Source organism: Chelonoidis abingdonii, chromosome 11, assembly GCF_003597395.2.
Source record: "Chelonoidis abingdonii isolate Lonesome George chromosome 11, CheloAbing_2.0, whole genome shotgun sequence".
Lineage (NCBI taxonomy): Eukaryota > Metazoa > Chordata > Testudines > Testudinidae > Chelonoidis > Chelonoidis abingdonii.
Genome location: NC_133779.1, coordinates 29187111 through 29211725, shown reverse-complemented (window position 1 = coordinate 29211725; position 24615 = coordinate 29187111). Strand labels below are relative to the sequence as shown.

Genomic DNA, 24615 nt, shown 5'->3' with positions numbered 1-24615 from the left:
TCAAATTTTAATAGTTGCAGTTAATTATTTTCTTTAACGTAGTTAGTGTAATAGTTAAGAGGTGTTCAGGGATTAGCCCCTTCCCCTCACCCGGTGCCGGGGCCCATGCCCGGTTCACCGGGTTTCAAACCATGCTCGGCCTGTCACAAGCCGATGCCTACAGGAGATCCTCACAACTCCTGCCTTAAGTGCCTCAGGGAATCCCACCGCACAGATAAGTACTGCATTTGCAAGGCCTTCAAGCTGCAGACCAAAAAGAAGTGGGACTTTCGTCTTAGACAGCTCCTGATGGAGGCAGCTCTTACTCCTCCACCATCGGCACCGAGCACCGGACAGTCCGCACTGGGGAGGAGTGCATCTTCGGCACCGGAGCGCATCAGTACCGCTAAGGCCCCTCAGCATCAACCGTCGCCGGCCCAGATGTCTGCTTGGCACCACTCCCTCTCCCCACAAGTGAAAAAACATAAGACTCCTGCGGCTTCCGTGTCCACGCCGCAGTCGGAGCACCCGCCTAAGTTGGACCGCCCGGCACTGGCAACTGCCGTGGCAGTGTCAATTCCGGTCCCGCAAGAGCCGTCGAATCCAGTGCCTGACAGCTCCCTGGCACGCACCGTGGTTGAACTTACTATTCCCTTCACACTGGAGACTTTCTCTACGGCAAGGGAACTGATTGCACTGACGAGTCTGCACTGACAGAGTCTGTGCTGCCTCAACCCCCGGCACCGCCAGTGCGGGTTATACAGTCCATAGGCAAGCCTGCCCTACTGAGACCATCCTCCATCGGCACTGCTGAGAGGCACCGATCACGATCGCAGTCCCGCCAGCTTTCTCGGTCCTATCGCCGATCCCAGTCCTGATGCCACTTGCAGTCCCGGTACCGTTCTCCATCTCGGGGCCGGTGAACTGAGTCTTGAATGGTGCCGTGAGTGTGACCGGTACGATACTCTTGGTACCAGTCAAGCTCACGGCACCGGTCGTGGCACTGCACCTCTTGCAGCCACTTCCAGCATTGAGCTTCAAGGTCCCAGTCGACCTCCCGGCACCATTCCGGTCACAGGTCTCGATCTCATTCCTGGTACCGGTATAGCGCCCAGTACCGCTCTCCGATGCAGCATACAGACAGACTATCCAGGGATGGAGACCACTCTCAGGGGTTTTCAGCTTCTCCTTGGCCGTCTCACCATACATCTATGTCATCCCATGCGGACAGTGCCTTCTATGCACAGGACTGTGACTTAGATGTTCCCAGCCGTGTCTTTCAAGAGACCCAGGCTCAAGACCTAGGACCTCATGAGTGGTCCTTCTGGACACCTTGGGCATATCACCAAGCCCAAGGTGGACCTCCAGTGCCATCACGCTCCGTACCATTGGAGCCGGAGGCTACTGTTAGCCGCTCTCCCTCTTGTGGCTATGGAGTACGCTCTCATTTGGACACCAGACCCTCAGGTCCCACCGGAGCCGGATGTCCCCCAAGTCCACGAGACAATGGAGGACCCGATTGTCCCTGGCCTTTCCTCTTCCTCTTCTCCAGATGAAGCAGTGGCGGGAACATCCTCCTCGGGCCCTCCTCCAATTGACCTAAAGTCACATCAAAACCTCCTGAGATGGGTGGCTCTGACTATGAACCTCCAGGTGGAGGAGGTTCCCGGGATAGAGGACTCGGTGATAGATATTTTGTCGGCTGACACTCCCACAAGGGTGGCCTTACCATTTATTCGGACGATCCAAGCAAAGGCTGATACCATCTGGCAGTCTTCAGCATCTATTCCACCCACGGCTCAGGGAGTTGAGAGGAAGTACATGGTGCCCTCTAAGGGGTACGAGTACCTGTACGTACACCCTGCTCCCTCTTCATCCAATCGGTCAACGAAAGGGAGCGCCATGGCCAGCAAGCCCCTGCCCCAAAAGCAAAGGAGGCTAGGCAAATGGATTTATTGGGGCGTAAAACCTACTCTGCCGGGGCCTCCAACTCAGGGTGGCGAACCAACAAGCCCTGTTTAGCTGCTATAACTATAACACCTGGGCAGCAGTTGAGAAATTCACAGAGCTAGTACCCCAAGACTCACACCAAGAGTCTGCGGCCTTTTGGAGGAAGGAAAGAAGGTGGCGAGAACTTCTCTCTAGGGCTCCTTAGATGCAGCCAACTCCATGGCCAGAACTCTGGCTTCAGAAATTACCATGAGGCGAATATCATGGCTTCAGGTGTCAGGCCTTCCACTTGAATTGCAGCATACTCTACAGGATTTGCCCTTCGAAAGTCAGGGCCTATTTTCGGAACAGACTGATCCTAGGCTGCAGAGTCTGAAGGACAGTAAGGTGATCATACGCTCACTCGGGATGCACACACCACAGACTCAGCGCCCTTACCCCCCACCTAGACAGCGACAGGACTTCAGCAGGAGCTGTGGCCGAGGCAATCGTAGACAGCAGTCCGGACCCCAAGGGGGTCAGAATCACGGCCCCGCCAAACCACCCGCGGGACCTAAACCAAACTTTTGAAGGTGCACCCGAGGGTGACGTACGAGTTGTTCAAGAGGATCCTTTCCCTCCGTTTTGCAACCACCTTTCCTCTTTCCTCCCTGCGTGGTCCCAACTAACTTCAGACCGTTGGGTCTTACACATGGTAGAATTTGGATATCGCCTTCAGTTTATTCCCCCCCCCTGGCCCCGATCCTCGTCCCTCTTCAGGGACCCCTCTCACGAGCAAATCCTCTTGCAGGAGGTACGGTCCCTCCTTGCCATGGGAGCTATAGAGGAGGTACCAGAGGACTTGAGGGGCAAGGGGTTCTATTCCCACTATTTCCTAATCCCCAAGTCGAAGGGAGGTCTCAGACCAATTCTAGACCTGCAGGGACTCAACAAGTTCTTGATAAAATTGAAGCTCCGCATGGTATCCCTGGGGATCATCATCCCATCCTTGGATCCTGGAGACTGGTATGCTGCCCTCGATATGAAGGACGCGTATTTTCACATTGCCATTTATCCTCCGCACAGACGGTACCTCAGGTTTGTGGTCAACCGTCAACATTTCCAATTTACAGTCCTTCCGTTTGCCTCTCCACAGCCCCAAGAGTGTTCACAAAGTGTATGGCCATAGTTGCCACCTCCCTCTGTCATCGACGCATACACGTCTTCCCGTCTTGACGATTGGCTCATTCACGGGGCCTCCGAGACCCAAGTAAAACAGCACGTGGGCATCGTCAAGGACCTATTTATCCAACTAGGCCTGATGATCAACCTAGAGAAATCTACTCTGGTTCCCACACGAAGAATAGAGTTCATTGGGGCCATTCTGGACTCCAATCTCGCCAGGACCTGCTTACCACAGCCGCGGTTTCACGCAAAGATATCGATTTTATACAAGGCCTACAAAAATTCCCAACCACTTCGGCTCGAACTTGCCTCCTGGGTCACATGGCTGCCTGCATGTTCATGACCAAGCACGCCAGGCTACGCCTATGTCCCCTTCAAACTTGACTCTCCTCAGTATACCACCCGGGGAGACACAATATAGACAGGATCCTTATGGTTCCGCCGAGACTCCTAGGCTCCCTCGACTGGTGGTTGACGCCCTCCCTGGTGTGTGCAGGAATGCCGTTCCGTCCGCCCCAGCCGTCTATGGCCCTGACGACGGATGCGTCATCTGTTGGCTGGGGTGCTCACCTCGGACATCTTCCCATTCAAGGCCTTTGGTCATCTCAGGAGCTGGCCTTGCACATCAACGTCAGAGTTGAGAGCAGTCCGCCTTGCGTGCCAGGCGTTTCAACAGCATCTGCAAGGCGGTTGTGTCTGAGTATTCACGGACAACGCAACAGCCATGTATTACATAAACAAACGGGGGGACATGGTCCTCCCCTCTTTGTCAGGAAGCTATTCAACTCTGGGACTTTTGTATAGCCCATTCAATAGACCTAGTAGCATCCTTTCTCCCAGGGGTTTGGAACACTCTGGCAGATCAACTCAGCAGATCCTTCCACTCTCACAAGTGGTCAATCTATCTGGACATTATTCATTCTGTTTTCCAGAAGTGGGGATTTCCCCGCATAGACCTCTTCGCTTCCCGTGAGAACAGGAAATGCCAGATGTTCTGCCCCTTCCAAAGTCTCTTCCCGGGCTCTATCTCGGATGCTTTCCTGATACCGTGGACGAGCCAACTGCTTTATGCCTTTCCACTGTTCCCGCTGGTTGACAGGGTCCTGCTAAAGCTCCACAGGGACAGAGCTCGCTTGATCATGATTGCCCCAGCGTGGCTCAGCCAGCACTGGTACACTATGTTGCTCAACCTGTCGATAACCAGCCCAATTACCCTGCCTCTTCTCCCAGACCTCATAACTCAGGACCATGGCAGACTTCACCACGCAGACCTGCAGTCCCTTCACCTCACTGTATAGCTCCTGCATAGTTGAGCCAGTCAGTTACGCTGCTCTGCCTCACTACAACACATACTCCTGGATAGCAGGAAACCTTCCACTCCGTCTACGTATCTGGCCAAGTGGAAGCATTTCTCCTGCTGGTGCGAAATGCAAAATGTTACTCCCACCGAGGTCTCGATCCCCACCATCCTGGACTACCTCTGGTCTCTCAAACAGCAGGGCCTAGCAGTATCATCATTGAGGGTGCACTTGGCGGCCATTTCTACCTTCCACCCACAGGGGAGAGTGGCCGCTCCATGTTTTTACACCCTATGGTTTCCAGGTTCCTCAAGGGCTTGGAGCGCCTATACCCCCAAGTACGCCGCCCTGCCCCTACCTGAGACCTCACCCTGGTCTTAACCAGACTTATGTCTCCACCATTCGAGCTGTTAGCAACTTGCTTGCTGCTATACCTGTCCTGGAAGACGGTTTTCCTCATAGCCATTACATCGGCCAAACGAGTCTCCGAGCTTCGGGCGCTCATGGTGGACCCACCGTAGACTATCTTTCACAAGGACAAGGTGCTGTTGCGACCATACCCAGCGTTCCTCCCTAAAGTGATATCGGCCTTCCATATCAATCAGGACATCTTCCTTCCGGTCTTCTTCCCGAAGCCACACTCATCACGATGGGAGCAACAGTTTCACTCCCTAGATGTCCGTAGGGCTTTCACATCTTATATCGAACAGACAAAGCCCTTTCGTAAATCGCCCCAACTCTTCGTTGCTGTGGCAGACCGAATGAAGAGCCTACCTGTCTCCTCCCAAAGGATCTCCTCTTGGGTGACGGCGTGCATCTGCACTCGTTACGGCTTGGCTCATGTTCCCTCGAGCCATCTCGTCGCACATTCTACCAAGGCTCAGGCTTCATCTGCTGCCTTCCTGGCTCATGTACCAATCCAGGAAATATGTTGCGCAGCTACCTGGTCCTCGGTCCACACCTTTGCTTTGCATTATGCTCTGATTCAACAGTCTAGAGATGATACAGCCTTTGGCTCAGCAATTTTGCATTCTGCCACATCTCACTCCAACCCCACTGCCTAGGTAAGGCTTGGGAATCACCTAACTGTCTTTTCTTCGAGGGATTGCTCATATCTATTCTAGTTACCTTTGTAACTGTTCGAGATGTGTTGCTCATATCCATTCCAAACCCGCCCTCCTTCCCCACTGCCGGAGTAGCCGGCAAGAAGGAACTGAAGGGCGGTTGAGTTGGCAGGGGTATATATCCGGCGCCATGGCAGCGCCACTGCAGGAGGCACCCAGCCGACCCACCGCGTGTTGCTAGGGTAAAAATCTTCCGATGAACATGCACACCGCACGCACACACCTAACTGAATGGATATGAGCAACACATCTCGAAGAACAACAGTTACAAATGTGAGTAACCATTTTGTCCCTTCTCCCCATAGGTGGACCAATGTTCCACAACACCAAAACCCTCCATCATGCAACACTTACCTATCCAGCGATTCACTTCCTCAATCTTCTGTCTTCCTTTGCTTGTGGGACAGGAAGGATCTCAGAGAAGATTGCTTGGGTATTTATCTTCAACATGCTTCTGAGTTTCCTGAAGTCATCTACTATCTGTGAGAGATTCCATGACAGTGTCATTAGCGTCAATTTTAAGCTGCACGACTGTAAGAAAATCAACTTTGTCTTTGTGCTCAATTTTTTTAATCCGCTCTTCCATCTTTACTGCTCTAGCTCTGCTATGAGATGTGTATTTTTAAAGTCAGGATGTCTATTTTTGGTTCTTACTGGCTGAACTTCTCCATTGGTACTTCAGTTATCTGGAATTCAGTATGACACTTGAATCTTCTTTTTGTGAACTAGGTAGTGTTAGTAATGTTTCTTGCACCTCCAGATAGGCAGAAGGCTTCAACCACTTCTCTGGGATGAGGAGCTAGCAACAATAATGCATTAATCCATTACTTCTAGACTAAAGCACAACAGTTCCCTCTACACAATGCACTTAAAGACCAGTCTGCAGTTCCAACTTGTCCAGCACACAGCAGCTTGCCTTCTGGGTGGGACAAGCTGGTGTATGTGTAATATAAAAATACATCTCTTCTACACCTTCAACTGTGTCCAATTCAGAGTCCTTATCCTAGATTTTTAAATGCCTTTAATGACCTGGGAACACACTATGTTAGCAACCAGTTTACCATTTGTGCCCCGTTCTTTCTTTTGCCCACATAGTACAGCATGTGTGTTTATAAAGCACCCATTACTACAAGTACCAAACAAAGTAAACTGATGGCAGCGTGTAGCTGGGAGAGAGAAGGAAGTATAGGAAAGAGGTAAGCATCCCTGTAGTTGAGGATGCAAGCTTGAGTTAAACTGATTTTTACATGTACTTAAAACCAGTGCAAATCCCTAATGTAACTAAATTTAAAAATCTATCTGGTTAGATCAGTGCAACTTTTTTAGTACCTTTTAGAGCCCATTCATGCTATTGTGGTTTGGTATGCTCCAGTGTAGGAGCATTTGAAAGTGATGTATAATTTTGCAATAAAAAACAACACCTAGAACTCAGTCATAGACCAGGTTCCCATTGTGCTAGGCCCTGTAGAAACACAGGCCAGACTGTCCCTACTCAAGGGTTTTTACAATTTGAATTTTGCCCTACCTATTTCATGTTCATTTATTAGTTTTTTTTTGTTTTTTTTTAAAAAAAAGCTTCACACCACATCCAAAACAAATTCTATCATTTTACTCCACCAGAAAGCTCTGCTGATAGATGTAGAGCAAACATTGTCTACTGAACTGTTCCTGAATTCTAAACTCATGTCTGACTTGGACATGTTGTGTGACCTTTGAGCAAGTCACTTCAATCTTTGTCTTCTGCTTCCCCTTGCTTAACTCACAAGATTATTATGTGGATTGATGTTTGTAATGACACTCATCAGTCCACTTAACTGCATTCGGCTGGGTCTTTTTGGTCAGGTCTGTTAGTGGGGCAGCGATTTAGCTGTAGTGTGGTACAAATCGCCTGTAATATCCGGCAAGCCTAAGAAGGATTGGACCTGTTTCTTTGACCTTGGGACAGGCCACTCTTGGATAGCATCCACCTTGGCCTGTAGGGAGTTTATGGTTCCTTGACCCACCTGGTGTCCAGGTAAGTCACTTTCTGTTTGGCCTATTTGACACACTTTTAGCCTTAACAGTTAGTCCTGCCTGCCTGATGCGCTCAAAGACTTTTTCAGGTGTTCTGTCCATGAATCAGAAAAAAAATGGCCACATCATCGAGGTAGGCAACTGCATATTCTCCCAATCCTGCTAGGAGACCATCTACAAGTCTTTGGAAGGTGGCGGGTGCATTTTGCAGCCCGAAAGGAAGCACATTAAATTCATACACCCTGCATGGGTGATGAAGGCTGACCTTTCTTTGGCGGGTTCATCTAGCGGTACTTGCCAGTACCCTTGGTTAAGTCTATTGTAGAGATGAACTGGGCACGTCCCATTTCTCCAATAGCTCATCGGTGCGTGGCATTGGATAGTTGTCGGGACGAGTTACAGCATTTAGCTTACGGTAGTCCACGCAAAAGCGTATTTCCCCATCTGGTTTGGGAACTAGAACCACTGGAGATGCCCATGCACTGTTAGAGGGGGATTATATACCATCTGTAGCATGTTTTGGATCTCCCCGTTCTATAGCAGCTTGGGCATGAGGAGACACCCGGTAGGGTGGGGTTCTAATTGGGTGAGCATTACCTGTGTCAATGGAGTGGTATGCCCATTCAGTCCGTCCTGGGGTGGCTGAGAACATGGGCGAAGCTAGTGCACAGCTCCTTGATCTGTTGCCAACTGCAGACGTTCCAAGGTTGTGGAGAGGTTCACCTCTTCCACGCCACCAATCACTTTTTTTCCTTCGTAGTAGACACCTTCAGGCCACTCAGCGTCATCTCCTCCCTGGGCTGTAAACTGACAAACCTTTAAGTCTCTGGAATAAAAGGGCTTTAGAGAGAGAATTAACATGGTACACTTTAGGCTTTAGGTTGAGGTGGGGAAATGCTATGAGATAGTTAACAGCTCCCAGGCGCTCTCTGGACCCGTGAATGGCCCTTCCCATGACGCTTCCATCTTATGGGCCTGTTGCGCCTTCAGACCATAACCTGGTCCCCTACTTTGAAGGAACGCTCTCTGGTATGTTTATCATACCAGGCCTTTTGCTCTTCCTGAGCATCCTTTAGGTTTTCTTTAGCAAGGGCTAAAGAGTGTCAGAGGGTGCTTTTGTAGGTTGCTTACAAAGTCTAGAATGTTAGTTCCTGGAGAAGGCGTAAACCCCTCCCATTGCTGCTTCACCAACTGTAATGGCCCCTTAACCTCGTGGCCATACACAAATTCAAATGGTGAAAACCCTAAACTGGGATGTAGGACAGCCCTATAGGCAAAAAGCAACTGCTGCAACACTAGGTCCCAATCATTGGAGTGTTCATTGATGAATTTATGTATCATGGCCCCCAAAGTTCCATTAAACCTCTCCACCAGGCCACTGGCTTGATGGTGGTAAGGGATGGCAACCAAGTGATTCACCCCATGAGCTTCCCACAGATTTTTCATGGTCCCTGCCAGGAAATAGTTCCTGAATCTGTAAGAATGTCAGAGGGCCAACCTACCCTTGCAAAAATGTCTTAAGGCCTGGCACACAGTTTTAGCCCTGGTGTTGCTTAGAGCTACTGCTTCCGGCTATCGGGTAGCAAAGTCCACAAAAGTCAGTATGTACTGCCTTTCTCTGGGGGTCTTTTTTGGGAAAGGACCCAGAATATCTACAGCTACTTGCTGAAATGGGACCTCAATTATGGGGAGTGGCTGGAGAGGGTCCTTGACCTGGTTTGGGGCTTTCCCGCTCTTTGGCACACCTCACAAGACCGGACATAATTGGCAACGTCCTTGCCCATCCCCTCCCAGTGGAAGGACTTCTCCAACTTGTCTTTGGTTCTGTTAACCCCAGCATGGCCACTGGGATGATCATGGGCTAAGTTTAAGAGCTTTCCCCGGTACTTGTTTGGAACCACCAGCTGTTTTTGTTAATGCCAGTCTTCCTAGTGTCCACCAGAAAGAGTCTCCTTGTATAAAAGTCCTTGTTCTACAACAAACCAGGATCGGTTAGAAGAGCTGAGAGGTGGTGGGGGGCGGCGGCACAGAGCACAAGCTTTCTCAAGGCTGTCATCTGCTTCCTGCTCAGTCTGGAACTGTTCCCTTGAGGCTGGAGACACCAGTTCCTCAGACTGTGGAACTGGGCTTGGTCCCTCTGGAAGCGATGTAGGTGATGGGGTTGTTTTTCGTTGCTGGTGAACCGCTCTCCACTGGTGCACCAGGTGGTATTTCAGGCTCTGGCTGAGCCTCTTGGGTATGATTGTCTGTTGCTTCTGCCAGTTCAGACCTGCTGACGCCCTCGGGCATTGGGGTTGGAGACGGGTTTGCAAGCGCTGGCGTCAGTGCTGGCAACGGTTCTGGTGCTGGTTGCTTTTCCAGTTCTGGGTCTGGGACTGGAGGCACTGTGGCGGTTGCAGTTGTTGGAAGGGGATCCGGGTCCACCACCTCTGGCTGGGTCTCTGGTAACACAGACGGGGCCCTTGTGGACGGCTCAGGAACAGAGATGGGTCTGGAAGCTTGCCTGGCTTGGCTGCACGTAACCATTCCCACCCTCTTGGCCAGCTTCACCTGGTTGGCCAAGTCTTCCCCAGTAGCATGGGGATGGGATAATTTGTTATAGACTGCAAAAGTCCACATTCCTGACCAGCCTTTGTACTGGACAGACAGTTCAGCTGTAGGCAAGTTTACAGATTTTGACATGAAGGGGTAAATTGTCACTTGGGCCTCTGGGTTGATGAATTTGGGGTCCACTAAGGATTGATGGATAGCTGACACTTGTGCCCCCGTGTCTCTCCACGCCGATAACCTTCTTTCCGCCACACTCTCAAAGGTTTCCCTTCGCTCGAGGGTATTTGAGAGGCATCTGGGCCTGGGGATCTTTGGTGTGATGGTGGTGTAATGAACTGCACTCGTTGGGGTTCTTGGGCAGTTGGCTTTATATATGTCCCAGTTCATTACATTTAAAACATCGCCAGCTGACTGGTCACTGGGTCGAGGTGGGTTGCTGGAGACTGGTGAGGTGGGACAATAGGGTGTCTGGGCTTTCCTTGGGTTGTAGGTGGGGTCTTGGGTTGCCCCGGTGATAGGGTTTATTTTCTGTTTGCCCCCTGTGATATTCGCTCCCTTGCTAGTAGCTTTTTTCTTTTCTGCCACTTCCACCCATCTGGCTCCAATCTCCCCTGCCTCGGTTACAGTTTTGGGCTTCCCATCTAGGATGTACCTTTCTATTTCCTCAGGAACACCCTCTAAGAACTGCTCCATTTGCATTAGGAGGGACAGCTCTTCCAGAGAGTTAACATTTGCTCCTGATATCCAGGCATTCCAATTCTTTCCAATGTGGTAGGCGTGTCGGGTAAATGACACATCTGGTTTCCACCTTAGGGCTCTGAACCGCCGACGGGCATGCTCAGGTGTTAGCCCCATTCTGATTCTGGCCTTGGTTTGAAAAAGTTCATAATCGTTCATGTGTTTCTTAGGCATTTCAGCCGCCACCTCTGCTAAGGGTCCACTGAGCTGTGGCCTCATCCATGGCCCGCTGGTGGGCCTCCCTTTGGATCTCTATCTCTCTTCTGTGGGCCGCCTCTTTGGCTTCTTGTTCTCTTTTGTGGGCCGCCTCCTGGGCTTGTTCTTCTTTCTCTTATCGCCATCTCCTTTTCTCTTACTTGTATCTCTTTTCGTTTCCTCTCCATGTCTTTCTTGTGGGCAGTTTCTTTGGCTTGTTCTTCTGCATCCAGTCTTGCCCGTTCCTTGGAACTCATTGTTCCTGCTTTCTTGTGCTGGCTGTGCCCTCTGCAGCTTATTGCCTGGAATGTTGCAGCTCAGGCTGCCTCCTCAGGGCTGCTTGGTTACAGAGACTTCTAACTATTACTTTGCCCAAAGAGTTAGAAAAGAAAAAAAACAATTCATTTGCAAATGCCCTTTGCTGGTGTCTGCTGGCTCATAGCTTGCCGCCTTTTTAACAAAGAGCCTTGTTAAAGAACTTAACACCTATGCCTTCAGGCTGCCTTCCTCAGCCAGAAAGGAGAGAAGGAAAAAAAAAATTCACTGGTTGTGGTTTTAAAATCTACTCCTTTCAGCCTGCTTTCAAGGAGCTAGCTGGGAGAGGAAAAAAAGTCCTACTGGCTTTTGCTTTTAAACCCAGCCCCCTCTCAGACTGTTTTCCAAGCAGTTAAAAAGGAGAGGGAAAAAAAACTCACTGGTTTCTGGGTCCTAGACTTCCCACCGCTGTGCCACCATGTCAAGGTATTTTTCCCACTTTGAACTTCAGCGTCCAGAAAGTGGGGACCTGCATGTACCCCTCTAAACTTAATTCCTAGCTTAGATCTGATAGCACTGCCACCAACCAGAAATTCCAGTGTCTGGTACACTCCCTGTCTCCCCAAAATCTTCCCTGGGGGACCCAAGACCCAAACCCCTTGGGTCTTAAAACAAAGGGAAATAAACCATTCCACCTCCTTCCCCCTCCCAGACTTTCCCTGAGAGATACACTGATCCAAACTCCTTGGATCCTAAAACAGAGGAATTAACCTTTCCCCTTTCTTCTCTCCCCCCACCACTCCCTGGTGAGTCCAGACCCAATCCCCTTGAGTTTTACACAAGAAAAAAATCAATCAGGTTCTAAAACAAAGAGCTTTTAATTAAAGAAAGAAAAAATTAAAAATTATCTCTGTAAAATCAAGATGGAAAATGTTAACAGGGTCTAAGCTTATACATAGACTAGAGGGACTCCATCCCCCCTAGCCTAAGTCCAAGTTACAGCAAACAGAGGTAAAATATCCTTCCAGCAAAATACACATTTGCAAATAAAGAAAACAAACGTAAAACTAATTCGCCTTTTCTAGCCAATACTTACTATTCTGTCTCCATTCTTTCTAACAGTCTTTCATGTTCAGATCTGGTTGCACGTCTGGTCCCTCTTAACTGCAAGAGAACAAAGAACAAAAAAAAACAGCACAAAACAGACTTCTCTCTACCAAGATTTGAAGGTATCTTGTCCCCCGATTGGTCCTTTGGTCAGGTGTCAGCCAGGTTCACTGAGCTTGTTAACCCTATACAGGTAAAAGAGACATTAACCCTTAACTATCTGTTTATGACAAAAGTACTTGGAGACCTTTGGATGAAAAGTGGTATAAATACTAACTAGTACTTACCCAAATTATTAATGTAATTGGATGTAATGACTGGCAAAACAAACTTGATATTTGCAAATCGACCCTTTCTAACCAAAATGTCATTCAAAACACAGAATATCCTTTGTGACGGGTTGGATCACAGAAACCCCCTTGGGGCTGCTAACTGATGTGCCCAGACTACTGCCCCTGCTTTTCCTGCCTTGTTGAGCCAGACACGCCAGTCTGCTCCAACACCGACCCAGGGTCTGAACCACATGCCCCAAAGCTGCAGACTTAACTGAAAGCAACTTAAGGAGTGTTCCTGTTTTAACACTCAGATGCTCAACTCCCAATGGGATCCAAACCCCAAATAAATCCATTTTAACCCTGCATAAAACTTATACAGGGTAAACTCATAAACAGTGATAAAGATGCACAGCTGTTTTTTCCCCCTCCTCCACCCAGGTATTAATATATACTCTGGGTTAGTTATTTAATAAAATCTCATTTTACTTATTACAGACAGTAGGATTTAAGTGGTTCCAAATAGTGACAGACAGAACAAAGTGAATTACCAAGGAAAATAAAATGAAACATGCAAGTCTAAGCCGAGTACAGTAATAAAACTGAATACAGCTAAAATTTCACCCTCAGATGTTTCAATAAGTTTATTTCACAGACTGGATGCCTTCCTAGTCTGGGCACAATCCTTTCCCCTGGTACAGCCCTTGTTCCAGTTCAGGTGGTAGCTAGGGGATTTGTTATGATGGCCACCCCTTTTGTTCAGTTCCACCCACTTGTATATCTTTGCATAAGGCAGGAATCCTTTGTCCCTCTAGGTTCCCACCCCTCCTTCTCAATGGAAAAGCACCAGGTTAAAGATGGATTCCAGTTCAGGTGACATGGTCACATGTCACGGTAACACCCTAAGCCTTCAGTCCTCCGAGCCTGACTCACAGGAAGGCCTGTCTGCAAACAGAGCGATCCACAGTCAGTTGTCCTGGTTGATGGGAGCCATCAAGATGCCAAACCACCATTAATGGCCCACACTTTGCATAATTACAATAGGCCTTCAGAGTTATATTTCATATTTCTAGTTTCAGATACAAGAGTAATACATTTATACAAATAGGATGACCACACTCAGATTATAAGCTTTGTAATGATACCTCACAAGAGACCTTTTGCATGAAGCATATTTTAGTTACATTGTATTCACTCATCAGCATACTTTCATAAATTCATAGAGTGCAATGACAGTCTTGATACAGGTGAAATCCCACTCCCTCTTAGCAGGATTATGGCAAGACTAGGGAACTAAGTTCTAGGAGGTCCCTGAATTTGCTTGTCACGAGATGGATGCAATGACCCCTTCCTCCCCCCTTCTCCATTTGTCTGTGAATCTGATAACCAAAAATACTGAACATATGTCTAGATCAGGGTGTTAATCTCACTCTAGGCATGCGGCAAACTCCATCTATAGTCTGTGGAAATTTAGGAGTGCTTACCCCCAAAATCCAGAGTGTAACTACTCTTGGAATCAGTGGGAGGTTGGCCATTGTGTAGTAACTAGCCTTCAATGGCTGCATGAACCTGACTCAGGGCATGGCTACACTTGCAGATGTAGAGCGCTGAGTTAAACCCGCCTTCGGAGAGTGTAGTAGGGAAAGTGTTGCAGTGTGTCCACACTGACAGCTGCTTGTGCACTGGCATGGCCACATTTGCGGTACTTGCAGCGGCATTGGGAGCAGTGCATTGTGGGCAGCTATCCCACAGAGCATCTCTTTCTATTCTGACGCTGTGGCTTGTGGGAAGGGGGTGGAGGGTGCAGGGCATTCTAGGTCCTGTCCCAACACCCCGTGATCCATCAGTTTGCATCCTAGCATTCCCTGTACTTCTGTCCACATTTGGTGCCATTTTTCAATGTTTTTTTTTTTTTGTACTGTACGCTCTGTCTTCTCTCTTGGTCTATGGGAATGGAGCCCAAACTGCTGAGGAGTATGTGACGAGTCTCGCCAGGATTTGGCAGTCGAGTTATTCCTAAGGATCCAAAGTGATAGTGAGGGTTCTGACGATGATATCGACTCGAGTAATGGATACAATACTAGTTTGCTTGTGGCATTCATGGACATGCTCACCAGTGTAGAACGCCGCTTTTGGGCTCAGGAAACAAGCACTGAGTGGTGGGATCATATCGTCATGCAAGTCTGGAATCATGAGCAATGGCTGCAGAACTTTTGGGTGAGAAAAGCCACTTTCATGGGACTGTGTGTGAGGAGCTTGCCTCTACCCTGCAGCGCAAGGACACGAGATTGAGATCTACCTTGATGGTGGAGAAGCTGGTGGCTATTGCATTCTGGAAGCTGCCAACTCCAAACAGCTACCGATCAGTCGCTGACCAGTTTGGAGAGAGAGTTGACCGTTGGAATTGTGTTGATGCAAGTTTGCAGGGCCATTAATTGCATCCTGCTCAGAAGAACGGTGACTCTGGGTAACTTGCAGGACGTTGTGGACAGCTTTGCACAAATGGGTTTCCATAACTGCGGAGGGGCTATAGATGGCACACACATTTCAATTCTGGCACCAGCCCACTTAGCCCTGAGTATGTCAATCAGAAGGGGTATTTCTCTATGGTTCTCCAAGTGCTTGTGGATCACTGTGGACATTTCATTGACATTAATACAGGCTGGCCCAGAACGGTGCATGACACACACATCTTTTGGAATACTGGCCTGTTCAAGAAACTGCAGGCTGGGACTTCTTTCCCAAACCAGAAAATCACCAGAGGGGAATTCGAAATGCACACTGTGCTCCTTGAAGACCCCGGTTACTCTTTAATGCTGTGGCTCATGAAACACGACACAGGGGGCCTAGACAACAGCAAGGAGCGGCTCGACAATAGGCTGAGCTGATGCAGAATGACTGTGGAGTGTGCTTTTGGCTGTGTAAAGGGCTGCTGGCACTCTCTGTATGGGAAGCTGGACCTGGCCAATGACCACATCCCTGCGGTTATATCTGCATGCTGTACCCTCCATAACATTTGTGAAGGGGAGGGTGAAAGATTCACTCAGGCATGGAACTCTGAGGTTCAACACCTGGAGGCTGAATTTGAACAGCCAGAGAACAGGGCTATTTGAGGGGCCCAGCGCGGGGCTGCAAGGATTAGGAATGCCTTGAGGGAGCAATTTGAGGCCGAAAGCCACCAGTAATGTCTGGTGTATAGTATATTTGTTAAATAAAAAATAATTCAAGCAGTACATGCTTACTGTTGAAGTTTTAAAGAAAGTCAAATCACCAAACTGGTGGAAGTCACAATTAAGTACCTGGAACATGCAGAAGAATATTTTTCTTTTATTTCAGTTCATTCAAAGCTGTAAAAGTAGGAAAGCTTATTTTCCACTTCCAATCTCTGAATTAAAGAGGTCTGTGACAATGAAATTAAATTTTTAGTTCTAAAATCTTCAAGGGTATGGAGACCAGAAACGGTCAGTTCAATTCACTGGCTACAGATAATGTCCTTTAATAAATTAAATTATAAAATATGTTCTCAAACTTCTTATGTATCCAGAAATATTTACGTAACTAATGAAACATTTTTTAAATGTCTTGTGTATTTTTAATTAAACTGCATTTGGATGATGATTTAAATTCAACATAGATCATGAGTAGAGAAATTAATAAACTAATAAATAAAAAATCCTATTTTCTAACCATACAAAAATTTAAAAATTAAGACTCTTCAATTATATTGCTTAACACACACCATATCCATACACATTTAAGAAATGTATGCTCCTGGCTAGCAGGAGGAAGTACCTCATTTAATGAAGGGAAGTCTGTGAGGCGACCTACGAACCACACATTATAATTCACCCTTGCTATTGCAATAACGGGATGTCCTACCTGCAGTCGGTCTGTGCCTCTTTGACCCACAGTCAACTTCAGTAACCTCTTTTGGAAAGGGGCGAATGATGATCATATTCTTTGCTGTGATTGGTGAGGGTGGCTTTTGTTGATTTGACCATGAGTTTCCATTGATTTATTGCTTGCTAACTTGTGCACTCCCTAATGTAGGAATTTAAAAAAGAGTAGTTCTTGTACCTATAATTTCCCCTCATGGTCCCACAAGAGCATCAACTCTAGGCTCCTCAGCCATCGCCTCTCTTGGATGGAGACCTTTTGTCTTTGTCCCTCCTAACCAGGGTTTTTCCGGTCTTCATAGTTCCTTGCCTGCACTGAGAGTTGCTCCAGGAAGGCAGACTGACGAACAGGCCTATTTCTGCACTTTGCTACCTCCGCAGGCTCTAAACAGTGTAATTGCCACAGTTAAGTTACCACAGCTCTTTCTAAGCAAGTACATTTATTCTTAAGGTAAAAGCATTAGAACATTAAAAAAAATAAACAAGCTTGCATGGATACCAATAAGCTTAATAGAGATCATCTCCCCAAGAGCTCCAGTTGGTGTGAGTCCTTTCAACCATTCCCTAAGGATTGGGGCCCTCCCCTTTGACAAATCTGATCCTGTCCATTTTGCTAAATCAGAACAAAGACTGAGTAAGTTTAAACTTACTCTCTCTAGTCCTTCCTTTTGTCCATTGGCCTCTGGAGAATCCATTCTGAACTAATAAAAGGGAGCCTCCCCAGGGGGTGGTACCTCACTCTGGAGGTGTTACAATGTGAGGGAATTTGCCTAATTACCCACTGCTGTTCGGAGTTCCTAAAAGGATGTGTTTACTCTTCCCCCATGGAATTATATGTAATCCCTGTCACATAATGATGCACAAACTTAATATGGTAGGATCTCACAGAGATTGTAGGCAATTGCCTAAAATGTCTGTCAAAGTCCCTGTAATGTTCTGTTAAAGAAACTTTTGTGTGACAAATCTGGCTGAGAAAATAAGTTGTTGATTTTGGGGGAGAGGGGATTGTATCCGGAGGGCATCAAAAAGGAGCAACCTGTTTATCTCCTTAGAGTGTGAGCACAGGTGCAAGCCAGGACTGGGTTTACTCTGAATACATGTAATGTTAAGTGTGGCTGGTCCCAGATTTAGGAAATGACATTGGGATCGGGCATTAATTTAATTTTAATCTAATTGCAAGTATTTTTGTAAAACTGATCTGTTTGTAGTAAAGATCTCTTCAGTGCTGTTTATACCAGTGGTTTGCAACCTATTTTACCACTGTGAGAAGTGTTTTATATGGGTCATAGCCAATACAACCTGTATGGCCCTGAGGATGTCACATGGACTGCAGCTGTGTGCTGATTAGCCCGCAGGTTAAGAACTACTGGTTTATACCATTTCTCTACAATGTTTAGTTGGAACCTTGCCATGTTCAGGTGGAGACTTTTTGAATGGTCATTTACCAACAATGATGTAACCTACCAGAAACTGGCTGCTGGATGAATTACAGTTTTACACTATGAAACATGAGTTTCTTTCAGATCTTGCTCATAGTGGTAAGTGTCTGACTATCTTTCTTTCTGCCTAACTTTATGTGAAGCTCTCCTTATGCCTAAGGATCAGAAACTTCTTAGAATGAAACCTGTACTGAAGGGATTGCAAATAATTGTTTTAGGGGTTTTGTACTCTGCATCTGGGCAAGCAGTGAGTGGCCTGATAAAACTGTGATTGGGGACTCTGGAGTAGGGAAGAGTAAACTTGGGTCACATTTCACATGGATTGAGTTGACGTTTCCCAAGTCATAAATTATCATTAATTCCTCCCACAAATATCAAGATAAACAATTAATTTTGATTTCTTCCAGTTGTGTTGATTGGGGACTCTGGAGTAGGGAAGAGTAATCTTCTGTCACGCTTCACTCGCAATGAGTTCAACCTTGAGAGTAAGAGCACCATCGGGGTGGAATTTGCAACCAGAAGCATCCAAGTGGATGGGAAGACGATAAAAGCCCAGATCTGGGACACTGCAGGGCAGGAACGATATCGTGCCATAACCTCAGCGTGAGTATTACCCAGCAGCAGCTCTCTTCTGCTTCACTTCTGCTGTTGGTGGAAACACATGAGAAGGAAAGAAACCAGTTTTACTTTCTACTCCCAGGGTTAATCTGCACACTAAATCTGCAATCAGTGAGGCTCAACAGAGCAGTGGTTCTCAACCTTTCCAGACTACTATACCCCTTTCAGGAGTCCGATTCATCTTGCATACCCCAAGTTTCACCTCATTTAAAAACTGCTTGCTTACAAAATCAGACCTAAAAATACAAAAGTTGCAGCATACCTATTGAAAAATTGCTTATTTTCTCATTTTGCGTATGACATTTTAGTTTGTACTGACTTCGCTAGTCTTCTTATGTAGCCTATTGTAAAACCATGTAAATATCTAGATGAATTGACGTACCCCCTGGAAGACCTCAGCGTACCCCCGGGGTATGCATATCCCAGGCTGAGAACACTGCAGTAGAGAACCACCACAATGCTACTTGTGTTTTGTACTCTGAAAGATGATTGTACACTATAAAAAGAATGACTAAGGGGTGGGATGGGGAGGAGTCTAGATGAATATGGTGGAAAGTATTGCTCAGTTGGAATGACACTGTGTTTAAAATAGACGAGACTATGCTGTTTAGGAATGTAAGAGTTTAACCAGTTAACCGATAGGGTTGATGGTTATCAGTTTCTGTTAATAATTAAACTCCGTCCAGGGTCCCTCTCGGCCGCTGGCCACGCGTGCCTGGGGCACCCTGGACGTGAGGGTGGCAGCAGGGAGCCCCATCTAAAATGTGGGGGTGCTGCAGCACCCTGTCGCCCCTAGATCCCCAAGTGAGCGTTTAACTGTGTAACTGAATTTTAATCGGTTACACGGTTACTGTTTTTACATATTGTTTACATCCCTAATGCCATTAGGTAACCCCAAAAGTTCTGTTTGATTCTCTTGCTGCCTAAAACATACTACCTTCATTAGGTGTTTCAGTCACATTTAATAGTAGTCTCTATTAATAAATAGGCATTATTTGATCCTTTAGTCCAGGCATGCAGGCCCCAAAAAATTCAAAAGTGCCCACTGACTTGGTTTCCAATCTGAGACACCTGGGACTTGGTTTTCAGGGGTACCAACCATCACAGATTCATTTGAAGTCAGTAGGAGCTGTGGGCGTCCTATACCTCTGGAGTCACTGAGTTAAGCACCCAAAAACTGGAAGCTAGTTTTGATGATGTTGGCTGCTAAGCATTGGGCATGTCGTCTCTCTAGACACCTAGTTCTGAAATCCTTTCAAATAAGAGGCCTTCTCAAAAGTGAAGGATGTCTTGATGATATCTTCTGGCTTTGCTGCAGGTTGCACACTGAGATAAGTGCATGGTTTGTCCATTCATATTAATTTACATATTTGTATTGCAATAGCTCCTAGAGACCCAAAATCTGTAGGCCTTGCTATAGAAACTAGATCCTGACTACTGCAGAGAATGCTGCACCTTGGTGGAGTGTAGGCGTATATTACTGTTTTGAAATGGAGCGTGAGAGAAACAAGTAAACTCAACCTAAAGACTTAAACTTGAGTCTAATTTGAGGGGGAGGAAATGTTCTGTTTAAAAAGTAGAGTATTCAGATCTCAATTTGCCTGTTACACACAGGCAGAATGCTGGCATCCCAAAACACAGGACTTTTCTCTTCTAGAGGAAGACAGCTAGTGTGGTTGGGAGCTGGGTTAGCCAAAGCCACATTCTGATGAGCTGATTGGACCTTTCTGATGTCATCAGTGGGCTTTGTTACTGAATTGTGGACAAAAGGCATCCATGTCCATTGTGTTAAATTGGATGGGGGTGGGGCTCAAATGTTGACTTTTGGGCTTTTGGCATTCTTTGGGGACAGGTGTGAAGAGAGGAAGTTGCTGAGCAAAGAGCCCCTGACTAAAGGAGGGAGTGATTATTTTAAACTACCCCATCTCCCACCCCAACTGCTGTGTTTGTGTGTGTGGTTTTTTCCAGCCCTGTTGTCACTTTTAGCCACTCAAGTCACTTGCCCTGTAGAAGTTAAATGTTAAAGAAATTGAGTTGAAATTGGCTGCTGTGAAAAACTTGTTGAAAGGGCAGCTCAGGTTCTGGGATAATGGGCCAAGGGGGAAAGGGTCCAAATACCCCAGAGAATATCTTAAATTTAAAAAAAAAAAAAATGGGGAGGGGTTAGTCAAATGTCCATATGGTCTTTTTTTCCTAGTAATTTATTTTCCTAGTTATATTTCATAAACTCAGCAAAACTTTTTTTGAACAGAAGTCTCCTGTCTATCTTATTCTTGGAAATGATAGTGAGTTTCCCATTATGCTGCTAATATGTTCTGCTTAAAATAACCTCCAGATTCTTCAATGCTTTGTTAAATACATTTTAGTTTTCTGAAAATCCCATTTTAAAAGTTGAAACTTACTTTTATCTTTTTAAAGAGAAACAAACCCTTAGTGCCCTCTTTTTATTTTTAAATAAACATTTGAAATAGGAAAACTAACTGTAAAATGAACAGGAGTACTTGTGGCACCTTAGAGACTAACCAATTTATTTGAGCATAAGCTTTCATGGGCTAAAACCCACTTCATCGGTTGCATTCAGTGGAGAACACACACACATGCTGTTTCAGAGTGTGTGTGTGTGTGTGTGTTATCATACACACTATAACAAGAGTGATCTGTTAAGGTGAACTGTAAAATCTCTGTGTAGATCCCTGAGCTGAATTCCTTCTAACGCAGTGTATTCTTCATGGTTTCAGCTATTACCGTGGTGCGGTTGGGGCCCTCCTTGTCTATGACATTGCCAAACATCTCACCTATGAGAATGTCGAGCGTTGGTTAAAGGAGCTACGGGATCATGCAGACAACAATATTGTCATCATGCTGGTGGGAAACAAGAGTGACCTGCGCCATCTGAGAGCTGTGCCCACTGACGAGGCCCGGGCTTTTGCAGGTTTGTGGACTGCGTGTTAAGCTGGTGTTTTAACTTCAGCATATGGTGTGTGGCAGACTCAAGTACTCCGTCTCGGACAAGGGGCAGCCTTCCATTTCGAAGCTCTGACTTGAGAGATGATGTATTTTAAAAAAACAGCCTGGCAATGGAAAAAGTGCACTTAGGGCAAACAGTGTTTGACCGTCTTCTCTTTTGAGACCCAGAGCTGGGAAGATGTCTGGCAAACCAGTGATGATCCTGTTCCTGGGCTGCCTGATATTTGAAGCACAGACTCTTCCTATTTCCTTCTCAGGCTGAAGAGAGTAACAAAGATCTGGATGAAAAATGGTGCTGATGGTTAAAAAGCAAACTTAAAGGATCTTGAGGGATGAATAAAGAAGAACATAAAACACCAACAAACTAAACTTTCTCTGAGTATTACATTCACTAAAGAGCGAAATATTTGTGGTGAACAGAGGTTTACCTTTGGCTGTGGAAAGGGTTTAAAACTCTCCCTGCCTTGGTGTTGGCTAACACAATGTAACAGAGCAAGTCACAAATCTCAAGAGACCAAATGAGTCTCTCCCCTGCGTGTGCTACTGAAACCCAGTGCAATATGGAATGAGAGGCTGCAGCTCCTACCTTGGCTATTCAGTCATAGTTAATGATGGGGGCGGGGAGTGCAATGCAGACTTCCAATTTAAGGTCTCATATTTTGGCAGGCAGTACTGTAACATCATATGTGCAGCATTTAAACGTTGATGGTGGCAGTGGTACATGATCTCTGTGGAGGGAAGGCACTCCCAAGGGTGACGAGTTGTATGGGCCCGTGGTCTGCAGGCTCCAGCAAATTCAGGGCCGGGAGGGGCCCAGCTCCATCAGTGTAAGGGGCTGGGTCTCTCTCTCCCCCAGCCCCACCTGCCGCCCCTGCACGCTTTCCCCAAGTGTCCCTGCCTGCCCTGGGCAGCTGCCATGCCACTCCCCGCTGTGCTCCCTCGCCTGCCGTTGCCAGCTACAAGGGAGCGGTGCTGGAGGCAGGCTGAGGCGGCGGCTGCACCTGTGGAGGGAGGAGGTGCATGGCACATGCCTCTTGCAGGCAACTCTTGGGCTGTAGGGGATTGAGCGTATCCTGGCTGGATTTCCTGAACAGCAGCCTGGGTGGGGCTTGGGTGAGTGTCATGCCAGGGAGGGCCCCCCCCCCCCCCGTTCCCTAGAGCTTGCTGCTGCCAGTGGGGAGAGGGCTGGGGATGTCTTCTCTGGCCCCCCTAGCCCAGGACAGCCTGCCTGCTGCACCCCAAACTCCTTATCCCCAGCCCCGCACCCCCTCCTGCACCCAACCCGTCTCAGACTAGAGCCAGCACCCCTCCAGCAACCAACCTTCCCCCCCCCACAGCCAGTTCTCCAAACCCCCTCCTGCACCCTAATCCCCTATCCTAGCCCAGACCCCTCCTGCACCCAAACTCCCTCCCAGAGCCTTAGGGGAGTGTGGGGTGGTGGCACTAGGACCCATTCTGGGTACCACCAAAAATTATACAAACCTGCTGTCCCGGGCACTCCTGTTTCATTGTTTCCTGTCCCTGCTGGTGTGGTGTCTCCAGGGAATTATTGGATGTGGGGTCACAGAAGTCCTGCTTTTTCCAAGTCAGTCTCTTGGAGTGGAGTGAGGATGAATCTTGTCGTTACCCATCTACATGACTGTGCTTGTGCTATTGTTCAGAGGTACTTCTGTGGTGCTGGGAGCTGCAGCACACTGGTACACCTCTACCTTGATACAGTGCTTTGGGGAGGGGGGGGGGCCTGCACACTCCAGTGGATCAAAGCAAGTTGAATATAACGCGGTTTCACCTATAACACGGTAAGATCTTATGGCTCCTGAGGACAGCGTTGTATCGGGGGAGAGGGGTAGTTCCAAACTGCTTTTGGCAACTGTAGAGCAATAATGTGCAGGGCAGGGACCCTGTTGCTTGGCAGAAGAGGGACTGAAAAGAGGGAGATGTGCTCAGACTCTTGGCATTGGGGTGCCAGATCCATTTGAGCAAGTAGTGGAGCTTCTCCTGTCACCCAGAAAACAAGATGGGGGTCCAGGCCGGCTGTACCCAGAAATCTAAACTAAGGTCTGTAATTCAAAAGTGCTGCTAAAGTCTTTAACTGAATGATCCATTTCTTTTTACAGAAAAAAATAACTTATCTTTTATTGAAACTTCGGCCCTGGATTCCACAAATGTAGAAGAAGCCTTCAAGAACATCCTCACAGGTATGACTTTGCTTTTTGGCGTGCGTGTCTACAGTATGTGGGGAAAAGCTCATGAGAACCTCTCTAAGAGAGGCTGGGTACAAGGCTGGAGTCTTACATGATGATGGGTACAGTGGAGACAGACGGTTAGGGACAGCAGTTCAACTTCTGAAGCCCTTTTGCTGGTTTATAATGCCAAGATGACCTGGCACGCATTTGTGTTCTTGCAGTTGCTGCCAATGGATACTAGTGAACAGAGAGGTTCTTGTTTTGTTTTGTTTTTTTATTTTATTTTTTTTAAATCAGGGCACTAAGGGCTGGATTTGGTTTTGCTTGAACTCGGGTATGCGATGTTCTCTTGGCACTGATCACCAAACTCTCTTAAAGGGACCCGCCAACTGCATTTTCTCCTCTGGGAGCCCACCTTTTTATAGATATACTGAGTGTGCCGGTGCATACACATGCCACTGTCTTTAAATTTAATCTGAATTTAATTGAATCTTTTTTAATGTTGTTTTTTAATTCAAACAAGAAAGGAAACGAAAATTATGTGCTATCCACACTAGCACTGTACATGCTGTCATACAGGGCTGCAGAGCTCCATTTAAAAGGGGAAGTGGGGCGGCCTCTAACTTAGACTTGTCCCCACTCAGCTCCTCCCAGCCCCCTTGCTCTTGCTCTCTCAGCCACACCCTCTCTTAGAGGACTCTATTAGGGTTTGTGCTCCCTGTAGTTTAAGGTCCCCGCTGCTTTCTTTACGGGGGAGTGGAGGGCAGGCTACGTACAACAAAACAAAGGAACACACAACATCCTGCAGGCTGTCCTTTTCCTCGGAGAGAACTAGCCTCTCAAGCTCCTTTTATGCCTGGGGGA

The 24615-nt window shown here is 47.2% G+C and overlaps 1 protein-coding gene across 1 annotated transcript in view; it reads left to right on the top strand.

Annotated features, from left to right (window-relative positions):
- RAB11B (RAB11B, member RAS oncogene family) overlaps positions 1-24615 on the top strand; it is a 49838-nt gene that overhangs the window by 13831 nt on the left and 11392 nt on the right. Inside the window, exons 2-4 of the mRNA XM_032787454.2 lie at positions 18388-18583; positions 21337-21530; positions 23683-23763. Coding sequence (XP_032643345.1) covers positions 18388-18583; positions 21337-21530; positions 23683-23763 — 471 coding nt within the window. The remainder of the gene's footprint in view (positions 1-18387; positions 18584-21336; positions 21531-23682; positions 23764-24615) is intronic.